Below are 16,610 nucleotides of genomic sequence, written 5' to 3'. Positions count from 1 at the left end.
TTTAATATTCTGTTGGAAGCTGCCCAGAGTGGCTGAGGAAACCCAGCCAGATGGGTGGGGTATAAATTATTATTATTATTATTATTGTGAGGATCTGAAAGGGTTACACACAGATCTAGCTACGCCGTCACACAGGAACTGACATGTGATGTTATGCTTTGTAATATGAGACTGCTGTAATTCTCAGAGACCGAGTCTGAAGTCTGTGTGAGAAGGTTGGTTTCGTTTTTGCCTGTACCGGAGAGGAGCCATGAACGCCTCATCTCCGGGCATTTGATTTATGCTACGCTGTAATAAATCTGCTTTGCTGACAGTGGAGGAGTCAGTGTACGTTTGTTAAAGACTGCTGATTAACAAAGACGATATTGCAGGGGGTTTCGCTTCATGAACGCTGTGCATTTAAACTCTGCTATGAAGGTGAAAGTTTTTTGGAACTGCGTGATCGGGAAGCCTGCCGGACCCATTTTGGTGATTTGTGGCTTCTGAAGACAGGGGTTTTATTGCTCCTGACCCTTCGCAACACAAAAGGTTATGGGCAAAAGGTTATGGCTTTGCTAATTGCCTGCCTGCTATCGTCTTCAAAGGGAGGAATGGACAGCGTGCCACGGCAGTGAAACCCAGCTGGAGTGCAGCCAGGGCTGGCAAGCATTCGCTGGTGGGACGACGCCATTAATCCGGAGCCGGGAGTTTGAGTTCTACAGCAGTAAGTAGAAAGCCCCGGGGGGAGAGAATGGCTGCCGCTGCTGAAGGAAATGAATCCTTTTCCTGCCCCTTTCCTCCACTGAATGGAGAAAATTATTTGGAATGGAGAGTCAAAGCCCAAGCTTGGATTCTTGCCAGAGGGCTTAGTGAGACCCTGAGAAACCCCCCTGTCCAAGCTGTTGCTGGCGCTGGAGCTGCAGCGGTCGCAGCTGCGCAAGCTGAGCAACGCAGGGATGAGAGAGCCAGGGGAATGCTCATAATGGCCCTGGAAGGTTCCCAATTGCCCCTGATAGCTGGACTTGAGAGTGCCCACGCTATCTGGACCGGGCTGGAAGGAATTTATATGAGACCTACAGCTGGTGCAAAAATCCATTTGACCAGGCAGCTGTATGGCTTAAAACTGGCTCATGGACAGAGCGTCCAAGAACATGTGCAAAAAGTGATAGCCACGTTGGAAAAGCTGAGGCTTTTGGGCATCACGTATACGGAGGAGCAGAAGTCGTATATCTTGCTCACTTCTGTTTTTGATGAGTATGAGAGCCTTTGTCTCACTCTGGAAGCCATGCCTGCTGCAGATCTTAATCTACGGTTGATTGCGGGACGCTTACAGGAGGAGGAGAGTAGGAGGCACAGTGACTCCGGCAATGGATATGCTGGAGGTTGCCCTGTTCCCAGCAGGAGAGGGGGGGCAGCTAGAAACAAAAGCCATGATTTTACTGTGCAGGCCTTTGCTGCTACACGTCGCTGTTATCTCTGTAATTCGAGTAGCCACCTGCAACGAGACTGCAAGGCCAGAGGCGCTGCTAATGTAAACACACAGATAAGAGGTTTCGGCAAGCCTGGAAACCCACGTAGGAGAGACAGAGGTGGGGGCTCATCGTCTGGAGGAAACCCACGTCATCTTGCTGCTGCTATGGCTACCGTCAAGGACGTTCCTGTTGCTAAGTTACAGTTCATGATTGACACAGCAGCATCTCACCATTTTGTGCCATCTGGTGACCATGCTCGGGACTGCAAGGACATTGTTGGAGGCAAACAAGTTTCCCTTGCTGATGGTTCAAAGAAAAAGCTACAGACTGAAGCTACTGTCTTTGTTGATTTTTTACAGGCTGATCTTCAATGCTTTGTTCTTCCAGGCATGAAGCGCTGTTTATTGTCTGTGTCTTCTCTTTTAAGGGATGGGTATGTGGTTCATTTGGAGAATGATGTCTGTACCATCTCTAAAGGGGGTAAACTGTTGGTCAGTGTGCCTTGTAATGATGATGGAGTTTTTGTTTTGGAAACAGGTAACAGTACCTCTGACACAGCACAGGCGCTGTGCGCGAATACGCCGATGCATCGTGATTGTTTACACTTATGGCATCGACGCTTTTCTCATAGGAATTGGCAGTACGTAAAGAAGGCCCCAGGTAACACGCAAGGGTGCGAGTTTTCACCATGCTCACGGTTTCTTGACTGTGCTGCATGCAAACAGGCCAAGGTAAAAACGTGCCATTTTCCTAGATCAGATAGAGTCACCACGGAGTGTTTTGCCCTAGTTCATGCAGATCTCTGTGGTCCGTTCCCGACGCCCAGTATGGGCGGAGCCAAATTCATTCTAACTCTCACGGACGACCACTCGAGAGCAGGATGGTCGATTCCGCTCAAACACAAGGGGGAGGCGGCCAGCATGATCAAGGAGTGGGTCGTTGCGGTTGAACTTGAGTTTTCCTGCAAAGTTCGCAGCTTTCAGTCGGACCGAGGAATGGAATTCTTAGGGTCCACACTGCAAGGGTTTTTCCGCCAGAAAGGTATCAAGCACAGGTTGTCAGCTCCATATGCTCCTCCCCAGAACGGAGTTGCCGAGAGGAGGAACAGGACGCTGCAAGAGGCGGTGTCAGCCATGCTTTTCGATGCTAAGTTGCCTCAGAAGTTCTGGGCTGAAGCATGGAAGTGTGCTTCTTTCTGTTTGAACCGCACCTACAATTCGGTGGTAGGTGACACGCCCTATGCTCTGTTGTATGGCAAAAAGCCAAAGGTTCACTTCATGAGAGTGTTCGGCTGCCAGGCTTATGTGCTGCTGCCTAAAGCCAAGCGCCGCAAAGGTGGACCTAGATCCCAAAAGATGATCTTCGTTGGGTATGAGCCAGCCTCCAAGGCCTGGAGGTTCGTCTACCCTGAGGGGAAGGATCAGTCTCGGGTAGTGCTCAGCTGCAGTGCTGAGTTCTGCGAGCAGGAGGGGTGGAAACGTGTTCACGGCAATCCAGAAGTTCTCACTGACATTCTGGAAGGTCCTGAAGATGTGGGACAAGCAGGTGCACCACCGGCTGGTGGTGGTGGTCTGGGTGGTGGTCCGGCTGGTGGACCAGGTCCAGCTGGCAGACCAGCCCCGGCCGTTGGTCCAGCTCCGAGAGGTGGTGGTGCTGCCACTCCTGGCACTTCTGGTGGTTCGGGCCGAGCACCCAACCAAGGCCAGGTTGCACCACGTCCAGTAGCTACTCCGAAGCAAGAGCCGCGGAGTGCACCAGTTTCTCCAAAGGCTAGATCTGGAAGACAGTTCAAGCGCAGTAGAACGTCTCCAGAGGCTGGTCCAGGGGAACAGTCCAAGCGGAGCAGGTCAGTAGGAGAGTCACCAGACGTCAGGGACTCACAGGCAGAGTCCAGCTCGTCTGGGTCAGAGGGGGACTCCGATGACACACTGAGGAGGTCCCAGAGGACCACGAAAGGAATCCCTCCTGAAAGGTACACAGCCACTAGCGTGTGGGCTTGTATGGCTCTGTGTGAGCCAGAGAGCTTTGAGGAAGTGCAGAAATTGCCTGAGCCGGAAGCCAAGAAGTGGCACCAGGCAATGCAGAAGGAGATGGACTCTATGAAGGCACTGAAGGTGTTCTCCAAAGTGACGCTGCCCAAGGGCGAGCGTGCTGTGAGCAGTCGCTGGGTGTTTAGGCTTAAACCCACAGCAACTGGAGAACCTCAGTATAAAGCTAGGCTAGTAGCCAGAGGCTTCACGCTGAAGAAGGGCTTGCATTACACGGAGGTGTATGCGCCGACTTCTAGAAGTGAAACTCTTCGCTTTTTGTTAGCTGTAGCTGCTCAGAGAGACTTTGTAGTGCACCACTTTGATGTGGACGTTGCTTATCTGAACTCGTCTTTGGAGGAGGTTCTGTACATGCTACCTCCACCAGGGTTCGAGGGCAGTGAGCTACACAACCCAGTGTGCATGCCTGGAATGGCATCAAGAGGGTACTGAGATACCTACAAGGTTCCAGAGATTGGCGCCTCAAGCTGTCAGCAGAAGGTGGAGCACAGCTCTCTTGCTGGTCTGACAGCAGCTGGGCGAATCTGGATGACAGGAAATCAGTGTCTGGACTCGTTGTCAAGTACGGGGAGGCTCTGGTCGGGTGGAGATCCAGAAAGCAGAGTCTTCTAGCTCTCTCCTCTACAGAGGCTGAATTCAGTGCGTTATCTGAAGCCTGTAGGGAGATGGAGTTCTACAAGTGCTTGGTCCAGGAAGTCAACGGGGAGTGTTGTTTACCCATCACAGTTTGGGAGGACAACCAGCCCTGTATGAAGCTGGCAGAGACTGGACAGTTCAAGTCCAGAACCAAACACTTGGACATCCGGTTTAGGAATGTTTGTCAGAGTGTTCAGACAGGCTTGGTGAAACTGAAGTATTGTCCAAGCCAAGAGAACCTAGCGGATGGGTTCACCAAACCTTTGGGGTTCCAACTGCATTGGGAATTCTGTAATGGTTTGTATCTGGTGTAGGCCACAACCTGCACCGTGCCCTGTGTGTCCGGCGAGAGGGGGTGTGAGGATCTGAAAGGGTTACACACAGATCTAGCTACGCCGTCACACAGGAACTGACATGTGATGTTATGCTTTGTAATATGAGACTGCTGTAATTCTCAGAGACCGAGTCTGAAGTCTGTGTGAGAAGGTTGGTTTCGTTTTTGCCTGTACCGGAGAGGAGCCATGAACGCCTCATCTCCGGGCATTTGATTTATGCTACGCTGTAATAAATCTGCTTTGCTGACAGTGGAGGAGTCAGTGTACGTTTGTTAAAGACTGCTGATTAACAAAGACGATATTGCAGGGGGTTTCGCTTCATGAACGCTGTGCATTTAAACTCTGCTATGAAGGTGAAAGTTTTTTGGAACTGCGTGATCGGGAAGCCTGCCGGACCCATTTTGGTGATTTGTGGCTTCTGAAGACAGGGGTTTTATTGCTCCTGACCCCTCGCAACACAAAAATTATTATTATTATTATTATTATTATTATTATTATTATTATTATTATTAATATTATTATTAGCTTCCTATCACAACTGGACATTTGCACCCTGAATGGGGACCTTGTACACAGCCTAATTGGACTATTAAATATTTAATTAAGGAAGAACCATAGCTCAGTGTCTGCTCTGCAAGTCCCAGGTTCAATCTTCATCTTAACCAGGTAAAACTGGGAATATCCCTTCTGAAACCCTGGAGAGCCATTGCAAGTCAATTTAGAGTGTAGACAATACTGAGCTAGGTGGATCAATAGTCTGATTTAATACAAGGAACAAGTTCCTATGTTCCTGTTGGTCGATAGGGGAATATTTAAACTGTAAGTATTTAAAGTTGTTCAGGATTGTTAGAATAGTCCCCAAACTATGTTTTTGGAAAACTAGAATGGCATTTTTTGCAATGCAGGTAAGTGCACTAATTTGTGCCAGCCTCTCTTAAGAATATGCCATAAAGTATTGGGGCTTGGACTCAGAATGGCATGGGTCTTGGTGTTCTAGTTTTTACACAAAATGAGCAGCATGAGATCTCACTGAGATGTATGATCTCAGTTTACCCTAATTTACACAAACAGTAGTAACAATTGTATCAAGAGCTAAAAAGCCATCCTCTTTTTCTACTCAAGTACCAGTTTCATAATAGAACTATTTAATGCCCCTGTCAATTTAAGTCCACTAGTACCATGCTCTTTTAAAGCTAATGATAAACCCAAGCATTATAAAGAAAGCCAGGGAGAACTAGACAAAGGCTCATACAGTCTCACCAGATCTGTGCAAAGCTGAGTTACGTAGCTTCAGCTAAAGCTCTAATGACAGAAGCCATATCAACAGACATTAAGCCAACTGCAACCAGTTTACTGTTATAATAGCTTCTCTCATGCAAATGTAAGAGCTGTGATTTGTGAGGAAGCTGAGAATTTTCTGTGATGGTTCCTTATCCTCACAGGCTGGATGCTGAAAGAGAGACAAAGAGGCAGGACAGCTGCTCAGGCAGATCTTCTGGCCATATCAATAAGAGGAGGACTAGAGAAAGCAGTCCTGTGTGGCTCGATAGGCCCTCATTGATGCCTAAGGCAACTTGATTCTGTTGGGCTTGTGCAGTACCCCCTCCAAGCCATCAGCAGAGATCAGATCAACAGTTCCCTTTGCAAGCTTTTCTAGGGGTGGAGTCAGACAGGCATCAAGGCTCTTCCAGTCTCTGGTTCTGAGGTCTCTTATGCAGACCTATGATTTCTTAGGTGAAACTATGTTAGTTAAAGTGGCTTACACAGTTTGGTTAGCTGGAGGTGTATCCAAGATACTCTGAACTGATTACTTCTGTGGTTTCGAAGATCAGAGATAAGAGGCAAAGTGATTCTGACACAGCTGCTAAATGTGGCTCAAACATTCCACCCCAGAGAAGGCAATACACCAGAAATACAAAATGTTAGTGCACCCACTCTTTTGTCTCTTGTTGTTCTGTGCAGGAATACAAGATCAGATGCGGCATTCTTTTTCCTACTCGGCCACACTTAGCATTGATAGGATAAAAAAATGTCGTTAAGCCAGCTTTGAAGCCAGTTTTGATGGCAAGTACAAAATGTTTACCAAATCAAACACACATACTCCTTTAGCATCCTACCTATTATCACCTACATTGGCATGAATGGGGTCTCATGAGCTACATTTGTGGAAGGAATGGTTGCACCAGGTTGCTAAAAGCAAGACTATAGCCCTGTTCTAGTGCCCAAACTCACACATTTCCCATCATGTAAGAATGGAACAGTAGGAGTCATGTTCCCTAAATGCACTTGAGTTGAGAAAGGTCTGGAGCAGGGAGCCATGCTGAGTGTTCTAAATCATGTGGGTACCCTACATACATAGAGCAAGATTTTTGTTTCACACTTCCACCCACAATACATGTAAAGCGATGGAGACATGATGGAGAGGGCGGGACCAGTGAGTGCGGTTGCACTCTTGCCTCTTCATGTAATGGAGAATGTGTGAATCTGAGTATCTGAAAATGATCCTGAAATGCACTTTCCTCAAAGTCATTTAATTGCATTACCAAATGCAGGTGGAAAGTAGCATAACTCATATGGAGGGTGGAGATGTGCACAATACCAGATTAAAATGCAGACAGACCATTCTTTTTCTCTAATCAGATCACTGACCTAGGGGGAAATGCATCAAAGTGCAGCATTTCATAAAAACACACACAAGAGGATAGATACCACAGGGAAGGAACCACAAATGGTCACGAGAACAGAGTGAGCATGCTAATAGCTAGCCAAGGTTTTCTTTGCAGTGTGAATAGTAGTTGAGGCCAGATTTGCAGGGCAGGGGATGTTGGCCAAATCAATAGGGGGAGTTGGGGTGTAGGGAGCTACTCAAGAAAAGTTGAGCTCCCAAGCACTGCTGGCTGCCGCTAGGGCGAACACTTTAAAAATCTTGCTGCACCATTCAGACACCCGTTCCTGCCTTCCTCCTCGCCTCCCCCCAGCCTCATGGTGCCATCTGAAGCAGCCATACAGCTGGCTGTGCTCCCAATATCTTAACTCTCCTTCTTAATTCAATCATGCAGAATATTAGTGAATAATTACATGAAAATGTTATTTGAGTGGATTTTTTTTTAAATAGAAGGAAAGTCATTTTCTTACAGTAATGGGTGGAAATTCATGTAATTTTCCAATCGTAGGGCACAGTACTGTACCTCAGTTCTCTTATGAGAGAGAGATGGGAAAAATGGTATCCACTTTCTTCTAAGTAGACAAATAATCATGTCATATGTGTAATCATTTCTACAAAACCAGTTACCAACTTCCTGATTTTTAAAAGTCAAATTATTTTCTGTCTGGATTAATAATGAACATGTTTTTCGTATTCCTCATCATCAGTCGTTTTTTTTTTTTTTTTTACCCTGAGAGCAATTTATCACTATGCACTGAACTCAAGGGAAAACAAAAAAGAAAAGAAAAATGAAACCTTTTGTTTTGATGTAATAGCTGAGAAAACTGTTAAATTAGAAACAAAGTAGATTTTTAAAAGTGAAAGGATGAGCTTCAAATCTTTTACAACTGCTGCATGGTTGCCACCACAATGGAGCTGTAAAATTAGGACTTTAAAAGGTAACTCATGAAAGCAAGTTCCCCCAGAGATGTTCAAAGAGGGACATAATATGCTGCATTTCCTCTTCATATTAAATTTCATATTAAATTAAACACATGTAAATTGCAATATGTGTAGTATGGATTTGGGAAAACACTCATAGATAAGGGGAAATTTGTTCCTTTATCTTGATTTACTTATTACTTTGTTCCTAAATCCTAATCCTGTTTCAAGGACTAAATCTGGGTTACAAACTTTACCTTGAGACTCTCCAGATGACGTTGGACTCCAACTCCCATCTGCCCCAGCCACCATGGGCAATGATCAGGGATGACTGGAGTTACAGCCCAACAACATCTACGATGTCCATAGGTTAGCCACTTGTGATCTAAATCCTGAATATTTACTCAAGCAGTAGTTGAGGCTGACATTTAACACTTTGTCCAAGGCCACACAAACAAAGCCAAATCTGTGCACGCATTAGATTTCGGTTATGTTTTCTGCTGGAGTAGGTGCTATTTCTTCAAAGTAGGGTGCAATAAACACCTTCCGTAATAACGATGAAGATGATGATGATAATGATGACGTTTGCGCCTAGTTAATTCCCACAGTTTAGTACTGGTTCACAAATTGGAAATACATAGAGTTAGATCCAGAGTTGCATGAGTGGACAGCTTACATAATGATGCACCCTCCAAGCAGTTACTGCGGGTCAGGGGATCATTCAGAATGTTCTGGGGTGCGGTGCAGTGGGGACCAGCAAAACCGGATGAAGTCCCTCAGGACTGCTTCTCAGTGCCATGGGTGCTGAACTGGAATAGCAAAACCCAGCTGCACAAATGGACTTCTTCATTGCTCTATGTGGTAACCATTGACACAAAGAGAGCTGTGCATCCACAGGAGCTCACCATGTGGTATAATATTACTGTATATCTTTCCTTTGGGGTATTTGCAGAAAAACCACTTGAACAAGAACATAAGAGGCTCTCACTGGAGCAGGCCAATGGCCCATCTAGTCCATCATCCTGTTCTGATAGCAGCCAAACAGATGCCTATGGGAAGCTTGAAAGCAGTACCTGAGGGCAACAGCACTCTCCCCACCCCATTCTTTTACTGCACCATGCAGCTTACTTTCTTCAGTAAACACATCTGCATGGTAGATGGGAGGAGAGCAGTGGCAGATCTGGCCCTGATTGGTGGCCACTAGTGTATTTTTCAGGGAACACATCTGTTTTTACACCGTTTTATATTTTCTGGTTGTGTGTGTTTCAACCCTCCCCTTCCTTTATGGGCTGAGCACATATCTCTGTGCATGTCTCCAACAGTATAGCTCTGGTCGCAGCACAATGTGAGCATAGGATTGCTCTATCTGTGATTCTGATTGGGGTAATCATACTGTGCTGCAAGGAATGTTCAAAGCACCATAATGTTGAAGGATTGTGCTTAGAATGAAAATTATGGGGATTCTGGGTCTGGTACTGCAGACAAATAGAAAGGACAAAAGCTCAGTATATTCCTCACACTTGACTAGTTGCACTGGGAGCTGTTTTTGTCTTGCAATTTATGTTGCTGTCAGTTCTTGTCATGATTAATTTCTCTTGCAGCTATTCCACATAAGACAAGTGAAGCTTAGCTATTTTAATTCCAGAAGACCAGTCAGATTTTGACTGGCTCATGCAGTTTGCACACTGACTTGCTTCTTCCAGCTCTCTACTGCCTGAGGAAGCCAAGCAGTACTGAGGAAGGTGAGCAGGCTCTATCTACACTATTTAGCTTGTTTCTTTACTGCTATAAAATATTCCTTTTGCAGTGGGAATGTGATGAACCGTGTACTGGTGGCCCACCCACTTGAGAATATTTTCCAGAGGACTTTGTATAGTGGCTGAAGAAGTGTCCCAGATGTGTGATTAGTCCATCACATATCAAGCACTGTTCGTATCACTTCAAAATGCACTCATCAATTTATGCCTTTTCAGTTTGGATTGGACTCACATCCAGCTATTCGTCAAGTTTTAGAGTAGCAAATGGTTTTTAGAATGTAGCATATAGAGTAAAAAGCCCATCCAAAAGAGATACGAAAGCTCTGTGATTTGGAAGTCTTGGTGCAGATATGTGTATACATATGTGCATGTAGAAGCCCTAAAGTCAGTTACTGAACTGCAGATGGATCATACCGTTGACTTAAAAGGAAGCAACATTTTTCAGCCGTGGGCTGGTCCACCATCCCTCAGACCATGTGGTGGGCCAGACTCTTTTTTTTGGGGGGGGGGGAATGAACGAATTCCTATGCTCCACAAATAACCCAGAGATGCATTTTAAATAAACGCACACATTCTACTCATGTAAAAACACGCTGATTCCTGGACCGTCAGCGGGCTGGATTGAGAAGGCAATTGGGCCGCATCCGGCCCACGGGCCTTAGGCTGCCTACCCCTGCTTTAGACTTTCACACCAGTACCAAGAACTGCTTTGCAAAACCCTTTGAACCGTAACACAATGGTGCTATTAGAAACCCACCCCCACAACTACCGTATTTCACTTGTCAGTGAAATATCAAGCTGCAAACCTGCATTTGACTTTTGTGGGTGTTTTTTTGTTTTTGTTTTGTTTGCTAATGGGCACTTCTACAGAGTATTGCTTATAAGCCTTCCACCCTCTTCTGAATGTGCTTTAGTGAGATAAGTCCTAATGAATACAATGTTTCAACTGCCTAGTATATTGAGAAAGTGCAGATGACTGAACTGGGACTGAAATGACAGAGGTTTAAATGCCACGTCCAAAAAGAAGCTTGGATTTAAAGGCCAGGTATGCAAACCAGTTCTTTAATATGTGGATGTTCTCTTGATGCTGAAAGAATTGATTGGCATTGATAAATCACCCTATTCAAGTGCTTGATAGCAGAATTCAAATATTTATGGAAATGTCCAATTAAGGCCTGAAAGAAGCAACAAGCAGTGCCTCACCAATAAGTTGGAAATCAGTGACGACAGAAATTGGGAAATAAGAAATACCTATAATTTGAACATAAATGGAAAACGCAAAGAGCTGAGAAGCAACCAGATTACACAAAATAATATTCCTAGCTACACAGCCACAGGTGTATGCTGCTAGTGACTATACCAGTTTTTGCCAAACTGGTGTCATGGACTGAAAACCCACCAGCATTTTCAGCTGCCCATGCTGGCTGGGACTGATGGGAGTTGTATTACAAAACATCCAAGTTGGCAAAGGCTGGGCTATTTAGTCCACCATTCTTATACCAAACTAAACCATTGTTTCATCTAGTTTAGTACTGATTACACTAGAAGCAGCCAATGTGATGCTGTCCAAATGTTGCTGGACTGCAGGTCGCATCATACCTAACCACTGGCCATGTTGGCTGGGGTTGATGGAAGCTAGAGCCCTGTAGATCACGATGTTGACTACTTCTGGTCTATACTAACTGGCCGTGGCTCTCCAGAGTTTCAGATTAGGAGCTTTCCCAACACTATCTATTGATGCCAGGGATTGAATCTAGGACCCTATATATGCAATACACTCTACCCATCCCCCAAGCCGAATTTTTCCTGAAGGGGTAGTCACTTTTAAATGTCAAAAGATACTACTAAATATGGCACATCAAGGCTGCAGTTGTATGCACCAGGGTGCAGGCCCCACTGAAAACAATCAGACTTATTTAAAAGGAAACATGTATAGGATCAGGCTGCAATCCTACTTGTTACTTAATGTAATGTGTCTTTAGTTTGTGGCACCACTTCTTAATTTTCTTCAGAAATATTCAGTCAATGCCTTGTTTTCTTTACAAGCCTTTTGCTATTTATTCCAGAAAAAAAATGTATCCCAACACACAAAAACAAAAAATGCTTGAAAGAAGAAATGGTGGACAGAATGCCAGCTGACAATTATGCTATTTGGAATAAATCTATAGACAGCAGCAGCTCCATCATCCACTAGTCTTGCATATCTCCAATTTGAGAAAACTCATCTCACATAACTGCAGCAGCTGTTACTGTTTGGATTGAGAATAGTAATAAGCCATATGGTATGCAAGAAATCCCCATACATATTCTCACATGGACAAATATTATTATTGCACAGGATAAACACATCACTATATTGACTTTTCTCTGGGGAAGCATACAGCCTTCAACTTAATTTTCAAAATATTGCCTGCTTCCCAGTTGAGCCAATTGTCTAAAAGGAATGCATTTAGTTACCCAAAATAAGTTACTTAAGGTCTGAATTTCAGGGACACTTTTAACACTATAATTAGATTTGAGCACCGTTGTAGTAAAAAAAACAAGCATAAAGTAATCACAAGCAGCCTTTAGGGAGAGATATTGGCAAAGGGGAACAAACTTTTAAGTGTCTTTTAAAGAGGATATAGGTGCAGAAAGTTTGTCAGTCCTGTCCTGGACCTGTGTCAGATATAGGAGCTGGTGAATCAGGAGGAACAATGACCATGTGATATGGCTGCAAGATTGGTGTGCATGTGAAGGGGATTGCAGTGGAACTCCCCAGGACAATGGCCAAAGTGTGTGTGTCACAATTACAGCGGAGCTAAGGCAGGGATATTAATACCAGCATATGGGCATTTATGACTCGATCCCATCCTATGGAAAGCTGCACGTACATATATGTTCTTAGAAAACAATAAACTTTGTCTCCTAAGTGTTCATGTCAGTCAAGTAACATTTGTTGGAAATTCAGTTTTAACTGAGTGCAGAAGAATAAGTTTCTCAAACTGCAAAGAAGGGACTCCTGTCCTACTGCAAGATTGAAAGTGTCATCTATTGACAATAAAGGCACAGAGTTTTTCATTTCTCTCTCTCCAGAGATTTCCCTTAGGGCCTGGTCTGTGTGGATATATCATTTATTTTCAAGTTTACTGCTGCACTACCTGATATTTGAGGCAGAATTTGGCAGCTTAAGAATGTGGTGACTATGCCTAGGGAAAACTCAAAACCAAAGGATGGAAGGGTATTTCCAGTAGGAGCTTCCAATTACTTGAATCAAACATTGGATTCAGACTTTAAAAAACAAACAAACAAACAAACAAACAAACAAACAAACAAACAAACGAAAACCTCTAATACTGACCACATGCAATCTTGACAGCATCAGTCTTAGAGTGAATAATAGTATTATTGTTCCACATTTGCTCCATTTCCCCTTTACAGTTCTTGATTCAAAACTGTCTCCCTAAATGCCAAGAGACCTCTGGGTGGAAAATTAATTCTGCGAAGAACACTTAACGGCTATATAATGATTGCCTGTAATTTACCATTGTAGCTAATTAAAGGGGAAGAGGGCTGAGCTCTTTGAACTGCTCATACAACTGCAAGTCTGGCACTGTTAGCTGAAAGCCTACCTGCAGATCTTCACTGCATGCTTTCCTGATCTGCATTAGAGTACTACTACTGTGGGGAGATCTGGTATCAAAGCATGATATCTTTCCCTGTATAAACTAGCAAACAGAGATCCTGCAACAAATGTGGGATGAGAAGTAACAAGATGATTTTTTTTTAAAAAAAGCACAGCATGAATATTTCAGTACAGCCAGAAGCTTAGGATATAGTGACATAGTGGGGCACTACAAAAACCTGTAGGAATGGAGAGAACCAGTGGGAAACAATTATCTCTGAATATAAAACTACAGTATATAGGAAGGGCAGCGAAGGAGATGCTGGAGGTGGTATCACCTTGTTCATCAAAGAGGGCATGGAATTCAGCAAGCTAGGAATCCCAAAAGCCACAGATTCATTGCCTTGATTCTGCTTACTTGAGCATCCTGTTTTCCACTGCTCACTAGCCTATTCCCATTACTCATAGGGCAAAGAATTGACCTAGGGGACCAGGGAGAGGGTAACTGATAGGTGAAGAGTTCTCCCTTGCAGATGGGAAAGGCTCACTGGGACCCTCCCTCCCCCAACTGTTTGAAAAGTCAAATGTGCTGCTAGCATTGCTACGTTGCCAGCATCTTTCTTTTCAAACTATTGAGGCCCAGCGGGCCTCTTCCTGTCTTTCAGACGTTTCATCTTCACCTATTGAAATCTATAGGAATTTAAAGTGTTCCACTTTAGTTGGTTTGTGCCCTTCTTTCTTAGGTAAGAAAAAAAGCCATTTTATATTATTGTTCAATAATATATTTAAATTTAAATAATGAGACTCAAAGAATCCCAGTGATCTCATTAATATAGATGTGCATCTGTGCAGATTACCCAATTCATTCTGCTTATCTGAAGCTGTTATCTAGAAGAAGAAGAAGAGGAGGAGGAGGAGAAGTTTGGATGTGATATCCCGCTTTATCACTACCCGAAGGAGTCTCAAAGCGGCTAACATTCTCCTTTTCCTTCCTCCCCCACAACAAACACTCTGTGAGGTGAGTGGGGCTGAGAGACTTCAAAGAAGTGTGACTAGTCCAAGGTTACCCAGCAGCTGCATGTGGAGGAGCGGAGACGCGAACCCGGTCCCCCAGATTACAAGTCTACCGCTCTTAACCACTACACCACACCACACCACACCACACCACAATTCTCTTGGGATGTCTTAATTATTTTGCCACATGAAACAATTACAGACACATTCCTCCTTATGTTCCATGGTCCCTGGGACCTGATGGCCCCAAGGGGCCATCAAAATCATGAGAGTTCTGACCTTGGAGGGAGAGAGAGATCTAATGTTGGATGCCCCCTTACGTCTGCCATGGAAATTTCTGTAGCCCTTTCTTCATGACCTTGGAGCTCTGATATCACTAGGGTTGAAAGGGGGGCATGGACCAGGGGAAGGCACTGGATCCAATGTCATCCCAGTAGTTCTCTGACATGCCCCTAAACCAGGAAAAAGCTACAACAATCCAGAAGCTGCCACAGCTCACTTTCCTCCCACAGTACTCAGTGGGATTCCCCACAAAAGATAATCTGAAAAAGATGTAGAAGTGCAACAACAGTCCTCTACCTTGCTTCTGCTTCTGCTTCTGCCTTAGCAACAAGCACTTCTACTTGTAGAAGTAGAAGCACCTATGTTTTTTAGATCCTTGCTATCTGCTTGAGCCCTCCATGCCATGTGCCAGAGGCTCCCTAACCCCAGAACTAGCTTTTCAGGTGGAGGGCTTAGACAGGCATGGGGGGCTCAGTGAAAATGGATGGACTAAGTTGCATGGCTGGAAGTGGATACAACTCAATGAGGACACAATCCCAAGGGCCTTTCTCTCTCTCCCCTCCTCCTTAATTTCAAATATGGTCCAAACCTGCTATTCATGCACAGCGGATATATTTGTTGACATAGACAGTTATAAACAAACACATAAAATATATAGAAACAAACACCAAGGTATCCTGGGACAGAGATTCGCATATGGTACTTGCTTAGCAAAATAGTTAATCCGGTTTTAATAAGAAAGGATATACCAGTAGGTCCTGCTAATTGCAGGCCATCCACACCATAATACATGAATAGTTTCCCCTCCCCCACTTCAATCTTTTGAAGGGCAGAAAAATCAAATAGCTACCTGTTACCTTGAGTCTTGCTTTAGTCAGGACTGTTGTATTATTAGTGTCAGTGACAGACTCTCAATGCTAAAAAAGCAGCTTTTATTTGATTTAAAACACACACACAAACACACACAAATAATTTTACTGTATTCCACTAAAACAACTTCATCAACTATTTTCTTCAACAGTTTCATTCAGGGAGATATAAACCTAAAGTAAAGCTGTTATTTCAACACATGCACACACAGAGAGAGATATTTTAAATTCCAGTAAAGAAATGTTTCATTTGTTATATTCTATTCTTAAAAGTGATTTTAATACTGCGTTAAAAGTAAGCTATATTTTACATTTCAAAACCAATGGGAAATTATAGTTAATCCCCGGTACAAAAACACTGGAAAACTGATAATGACTTTTTCCATTTTGAGATAGCCTGGATCCTTTAAGCAGCATAACCACTTTCATGTGAGATTCCTAAACTTGTAAATTTCCAAAGTAAGAAACAGACTTTCACTCAGCATCCATTTTACTTACCACTTCCCTCTCAAACACAGACTTGCTTGCAAAAGTATCCATAATGAAAAGCGAATGCCATTTATCTTTTCCTTTTCAGAAAGGAAACGTTTCACTGCCAGAAGAGAATTATGAACAGAATTTACTGAGCGCTTCCTGACTCAAAGAGACTCCGTGGCAAATGATCTGGGTTGTGGCATTTTATTTTGTGATTCAAATGTTAAGTATGTCTCACTTGACTGGATGTTGCAAAACATGTAATAAGGAAACAAGGAAAGAATAGACACCCCCCCCCCCAGCATTATTCGTATTTGAAAATGTTCGGCTCAAGTTACCATGTGTCATTCAGCTTGGCCACTCCTACATATACTGTTTCTCATATGCAAAACCCAGCCTCTTAGTGGGTGTTATGAAGAAGGAAACCAAATATCAGACCAGATGTTTGTAATTAGATACTGCATGTTCAATGTGAATGAAAGTACATAACATACAAACTTTTTTGTGCACTTTATGAATATTGCATGGAAAATTAAGGGAGCTGTTATAAGAGG

At 43.9% G+C, this 16,610-nt stretch overlaps 1 protein-coding gene across 1 annotated transcript in view; it reads right to left on the bottom strand.

Moving 5' to 3' along the window:
• The window catches only part of SASH1 (SAM and SH3 domain containing 1), a 190,668-nt gene extending 174,461 nt beyond the window's left edge, over positions 1-16,207 (bottom strand). The window contains exon 1 of the mRNA XM_033143957.1: positions 16,081-16,207. Within this exon, the coding sequence (XP_032999848.1) occupies positions 16,081-16,122 (42 nt within the window). The 5' untranslated portion in view covers positions 16,123-16,207. The remainder of the gene's footprint in view (positions 1-16,080) is intronic.
• Between the last annotated feature and the right edge of the window lie 403 nt (positions 16,208-16,610).

This window comes from Lacerta agilis, chromosome 3, assembly GCF_009819535.1.
Source record: "Lacerta agilis isolate rLacAgi1 chromosome 3, rLacAgi1.pri, whole genome shotgun sequence".
Taxonomy (NCBI): domain Eukaryota; kingdom Metazoa; phylum Chordata; class Lepidosauria; order Squamata; family Lacertidae; genus Lacerta; species Lacerta agilis.
Note: the sequence above shows the minus strand (reverse complement) of the source record. Positions and strands in the feature narration are given on the sequence as shown.